The sequence below is a fragment of the Quercus suber genome, unplaced genomic scaffold, assembly GCF_002906115.3.
Source record: "Quercus suber isolate HL8 unplaced genomic scaffold, Cork oak 2.0 scaffold_6, whole genome shotgun sequence".
NCBI lineage: Eukaryota > Viridiplantae > Streptophyta > Magnoliopsida > Fagales > Fagaceae > Quercus > Quercus suber.
In genome coordinates, this window is record NW_027069472.1 from 2850025 (window position 1) to 2856363 (window position 6339).

General features: G+C 30.3%; 1 protein-coding gene across 1 annotated transcript; it reads right to left on the bottom strand.

Moving 5' to 3' along the window:
- Nucleotides 1-389: 389 nt before the first annotated feature.
- LOC112022185 (zinc-finger homeodomain protein 9) lies at nt 390-2185 on the bottom strand. The gene has a single exon (XM_024054763.2). It carries the CDS (start codon nt 1672-1674, stop codon nt 655-657), a length of 1020 nt encoding a protein of 339 aa, XP_023910531.2. The 5' UTR covers nt 1675-2185; the 3' UTR covers nt 390-654.
- Nucleotides 2186-6339: the final 4154 nt, after the last annotated feature.

The following is a 6339-nucleotide window of genomic DNA, read 5'->3' on the forward strand; positions in this document are numbered from 1 at the left end:
ATTATAAGACCAAATCATATCAAGTTCTATTCTTTATAAATCAAACAGTATAGAATTACATAAAGCTAAGGGATAAACTAGAAGAATAATAATATTATAACCGCCCTAATTTATGTGACACACTTTCTGCTTCTTTCTCTCAGACAGATGATAAGAAATCTCTCTCTCTCTCTCTCTGATGAGACATTAGATTCAGAAATCATACAATTCAATTGCTGTCCGAAAAGAGAAAAAGCATAGCAAGACTGCTTATTCTAAAATTCTTGAGAGAAGAATAAAACTATAAGCTAAGTAAAGTTCATGACCCCCACAAAGGCACTAACCCCTCAGCACCACAATCTCAAAAGAGACTGATGACAGAAGGAAATCATGCCAAAAAAAAGTGCAAATGAACTTTAAAAAATAAATATATAAAATAGCTAAAGTTCTTCATGAGCCAAAAAGAAAAATTAAATAAACCAAATAAAAATTCCCTTTTTTGGTTCAATCTAGAACTCGCCCATGCTATCCTCAACAAAGTGATCATCATCTCATTAAAATTAAACTAACAAAAAAGAACAATTAAACTGAGCAAGAAAGAAAGCAACTAGAATTAATTAATAACCCAAGTCTTTTTTTACTCTATCTAATACCTCCTTATTATTCCATCAAAGATCAAGAAGATGAAGATGACCCATTAGTAGCACCACCATGAGCTCCACTATCACTCTGGTAGTGATTCAGATTCTCTCCAAGGTTGCTATTGTTGTTGCTGTTGTTGTTTTCATTGTTGTTGATGCCGTTGCCATTGTGGGTGTGTTCAAGAATGTTGTTACTGTTCCCAGCACCGCCACCATTCACATCTCTCTTCCCAAAAGTGTTCTTGTTGTTGTGCATCCAAACCTTTAACACACCCTTATCAACCCCAACTTCATTGCAAAACTCTCGCACCAATTCCTCATCTCTCTTTTGCATCTTCCATCCAACTCTTTCAGCAAACTGGTGCATCTTCTCTTTCTGATCCTGGCTGAACTTGGTCCTGAATCTCTTCCTTCCATTGGGGCTTGGTGTCAGTATAGCATTATTATGCCCAGTTGGGGTATCTGGTGGAGCAGATAAACCCCCAGATAGAGCTAAAAGCATGTGCGGTGCTGAGGAGGGGAAATAGGAAGATGAAATTGGTGGTGGTGAAGCTGAATTGGGGCTTCTATTTGAAGGTAACTGTGGCTGTGATTGTGGTGGTTGTGGTGGCGGTGGAGGGTGGTGGCGATGGTGAGGGTGATACTCAATTACATGAGTGGTTTGTGAAGTTGGAATTGGGTCATCAGGCTCTCTGCGATGGAAATTTCTATGGCAACCACAAGCAGCACATTTGAGTGAAGTTGGGTCAGCTGGGGTGGCTGATTGTGAAGGCATAAACTCACCACACCCATCTAAAGCATGGCCTCCTAAAGAAGCTGCATGGTTTTTAAGACATTCTCTGTAGGTAACAACAAGTTGTGGACTTGTAAAGTGATGTTGATGATGGTGATGGTGATGAGGGTTGTGGCGTTTGAGTACACCATTTGAGAAAGATAGAGGCTTTGAAGGTTGAATCCGGGTTGGTGTTTCACTATCAGCTTCTGGGGATTTGGCTGTAGTATTATTGATGGTGGTGTTGTTGTTGGTGGTGGTGATTGTAGGGGTTAAGTCCATGGCTCTAACATCTAGGGGTCATAACAAAAAATTTTAAAATTAAATCAGAAAAGAAAAAGAAAACAGCTTTTAAGAAGTTGTTGTTGTTAGGTTTAGGTTTTTGTAAAGATTAGAACTTTGTCTACTCATGGAAGTTTGGGTGATACTAAGATTAGCATATATTGAAGAGAAATGAAAGATTAGGTGGACTTATTGAAAGAACAAGATGGGTTTTTTTTTTTTTTTTTTTCTTTGGGTTTTGGTTTTGGTTTTGATTTTGGGGGGTATTAGAAGAAGAAGAAGAAGAAGAAGATGAAAGAGGAGAAGGAAGATGATGATGATGATGGTGGTGGTGATGAGCAGTGAAAGACTGTTGATAATAAAAATCTGCGTTTTGTGGTTGTCCTTCTTAACCACTTGTTTTTTTAACCCTGGTTCTAATCCATGGTTAAGTTGCTGGACCCTATTGGGGTTAGATGTATGTGTGTGTGTATAATAAATATACCTAAGCCTAGTTGAATGACCCTTATTCACTCTTTATTTATAGTTTCTACTTTCTTCACTCATTGTCTTCCTTGACGTTTTGACCGGGTCTTTCTCTTTCTCTACATGCTTTTTACTTACAATAATGGTCCGAGTTACTGAGCTCTGTTCGAAGGATTTTCTTTTGAGTTTATGACTCAGTAAAACAAACCGAGTTCACCAGGAGAAGCTGTTAATTATTATGAGGGTAATTAACCATAGCAGTGAGAGAGAGACCTGTCACTCTGAGACATTGCTGTAGCCCATCTTAATTTGTCAATTTGCCGTAAGGTGTGGACCGCTTAAAACAGTAAACCTTTTTCTATTTTTGTTTTGGACACCCCAACTTTTCAATCTTTGATTATTGTGGAATATTATTCTAATTGATTCTTCAAAATAAAATTTCGTTAGTACATTGAGTCTGAGACTTCAAAATGAAATTTTGTTGCTAAATTTAATGCAAAATTATGGATGACTTTTAGAATAAAAAAAAAATACAGTTTTATAAGTCTTGTAATTTAATTGAGACTTTTTAATATTTTCAAATGGAAATATTTTTCTAGGTTCAAATCTCCCTACCATTGAAACTATTAAATTATCTATAAAAATATATATTAAAAAATATTTTTTATGTGTCTTTTATTTTCTTTATTTTAGTATTCGATAAAACACTATTTTTGATTCGTTGGATTTCTTTTTCTATTCACGTTTGGCTACTCAAAGTACAAATTCTACTATAAAAATTTAGGGCCTCTAGAGAAAAATAAATTAATAAAAAAAAAAAGGCATACATGTGATAAGATTTAAATGTAGTATTTATTACATAATAATATATCTCTATAGAAGGTGACGCTCAATCTCAAATATTTTTTATTTTACAAAAAAAAAATTATTAAAATAAAAAGAATAATGTCCGTTTTTTAAAAAGATTGTAGGGCCTCTAAATGTTAAGTTTAAAATTGTCGTATTCTCTCTTGAGATAAACAAATTTATCAAAAGGAAGCCTAAACATGATAAGATTTAATTATAGTGCTTATTACATAACAATTTCTCTCTATGATAAACACAAAATTTAATCTCAAAATTTTTTTTTTTTTACTTACCTCTAATACTTTTTTAATTGGAATTTCCTTTTGTTTTAATGAGAAACTGTCACATCACCAACTAACAAAATAAAATGTAGATATTAAAACTTACTACCACTTGTCATTGTGTATTTAAATAAAAAAAAAAGACCTCCATTATAAAAATTACTAGAGATAAGCCAAACCGATTTTTTTTCTTTAAATACCAATAAAAAAAAAACTAAAATAATAAGGATTATTTGCAATTTCTAAAAGGACTTTAGGACTTCTAGAAGTTAAGTTTAAAATTATCACATTCTCTCTTGAGTGAAAATTAAATTTATATAAAGAAGCCTAGACATGATAGGATTTACATTTATATTGTTTTATTATATAATAATTGCTTTTTGTAATGGCCGTGGAATTTGATCCAAATCTTATTTCATTACAACAATATTACCAATAAAAATTATTACTAAAATAAAAAGGATTTTGTGTTTTTTCAACTAAAAAAAAAGAGAAATAAATGATCTCTACATATAAGGGTCACTTGTGGGTTTTAGTTAACTCAACTCGTAAAATTTTTGATGATTAAATAAGAGATCTAGAGTTCAATTTTCACTTACGTTATAAGTCGATTAGTATTTTGATATGATAATAAAAAAATTATTATTAAAAACGGAAGTTATAAATTGACATCTTTTAAAAAATATATAAATGTAACAGGCACTATATTAAATAATAAGTTTAAAAATATTGAAAATAATAAAATTTATATTTATAGTGTTTATTACAAAATAATTGCACGCTATAATTAATGCCAAATTCAATCACAAGTCTTTTATTAAATGACAAATATCAAATCAATCAAATTAATTAAAACCCAAAATACCAAAGTGGCATATTATTATTTTCTACTTTTAAGTTTTAAACCAAAAAGAAAGAAAGAAAAAGAAAGAAAGAAAGTGGCATTATCAAGGTGATGTCTCAAAATATTTGAAGATCTTTGTCGGCTTGGGAGAATTTTCGGACATGGGAACGGGTCTGTCCGTGCTGAAACCGTGTCATGTTTTGTTTTTCAATCAAAAACGACGCCGCTTCGACTACTGCTTGCACGGCTGCAACCTTGGCCCTGACAAAAAGCAACACGTCCTTATAACCGTACCGTAATAAAACCTTGGATCCACCTTTTTTTTCTCTTGGACCAAATTGCGCCTCATAATTTCCAACTATTACAAAACCTAGTCCAGCCCAAAATTTGGACCCTATTGCATGAAAAACGAGAGGTTGAAAACTATACTAATCAAAATTAACACGTAATAAAAGCATGCAAATTGAGTGACACGTGTTAATATAAAAACGTGGCAGCCTGCATGTTACACTTTTACATCTCCAAGATGCCACGTTTATTAATTTGGATCCTGTTCACATTATCAAAGTCAAATTAGCAATTAATTAGATAAATCTAAAAAAGATTGACAAAAAAAGTGGTAAGTAAGAGAAATGATAGGGCACTTTGAGAAATACTCTAATTGTTATTGCTTTTGCTAGTTTCAAAAAAATCCAAACCCTTGAGTGCACTGACTCTGATGATAATCAGTGTTTTATTAGGCTAGCTAATTAAATAAGAAAAAAATTGGGTGCAAATCCACACTTTGCCAATTAAAAATAGGTTTACATAAACATGCGCTTTTAGATACTTTAAGAACAATTGTTAATAATTTATATTAACAAAGTTTTGACAGCACTTTCATATAAAATATGAAAAACTCTTAACAAAATTAATTATTTTATTATTTTTTCATAAAATATTTCTAAAAATAGTTTCTAAACTAATACTCTTAAGATATTTATTAACATTTCTCTTTAAAAAACCAAAGGAAAAAAGTTAATAGATAACTTAAAAACATTAGTTTTGAAACTACTTTTAAAACCATGTCATAGAAAAATTATTAAATAAACCACATTTATATTTTCAAGAAAATTGTGTTAAAATTGTTTTAAAATATTTTATTAACAATTGAATTAAGAACACTTGTTAATATAACTCTTAAAAAAAAAACCATCCACACATAATTTTAGTCATTTGAGTTTTTAATAAGTTATCTAACTTGTTTAAATAATACTCACTCCATTCCAATTTGTTAATTTTTTATTCTATTTTGGAATGTCTCAAAATGAAGTTCTCTTTTTAAAATTAATAAGTAAAACTTCTATCGTACTCTTTACTTTATTTACAAAGTTAATGTCATTCTTTTTTTTATAATTTAAATTAATAAAGGTAGTTCTAAAAACTTAAACAATTTTATATAGTAAACAAGATAATAAATTTTTTTTTAATGAAAAAGACAAGATAATAAATTATGTTTTTCTTAAAAAATTAAGTTATAAATAGAGAATATATATAAATAATTTATTAAAAATCGTCACGTATTAAGTCGACAAAGATAAGCAAATTGAGCTAAACTTTAGGGAATTAAGAAATGAGATTAAGTAAAGAGACAAGTACTTGCAGCGTATCTCTCAAAAAAAAAAAAAAAAAAATTTTTTTTTAATGAAAAAGACAAGATAATAAATTATGTTTTTCTTAAAAAATTAAGTTATAAATAGAGAATATATATAAATAATTTATTAAAAATCGTCACGTATTAAGTCGACAAAGATAAGCAAATTGAGCTAAACTTTAGGGAATTAAGAAATGAGATTAAGTAAAGAGACAAGTACTTGCAGCGTATCTCTCAAAAAAAAAAAAAAGTACTTGCAGCGTAGGTATTTGGTGACGTCATCGGACCAATCATGGAGGAGCTAAGGTTTAATCATCGAAGGTCGTGTAAAGCAGCAATTGCATTGAAACTCACAACTTTCGAATTAATTACGAAGACTCTGAGGTTGTGAATATTTTTTTATTATTAATATATTACTGTTAGTCTTTGAGGGATTTTCAAATTTTGACTGTAAATAATAATAATAATTTGACTGTACAACACTTTCTTTTCTTACGGTACGTACTGTTTGCAGTTTAAAAGCTTGGAATTGGGCCCACGATAAACTCAATATCAGAATGTTGATGTGAAACGAAAGTTTTATATACTTTTACTAC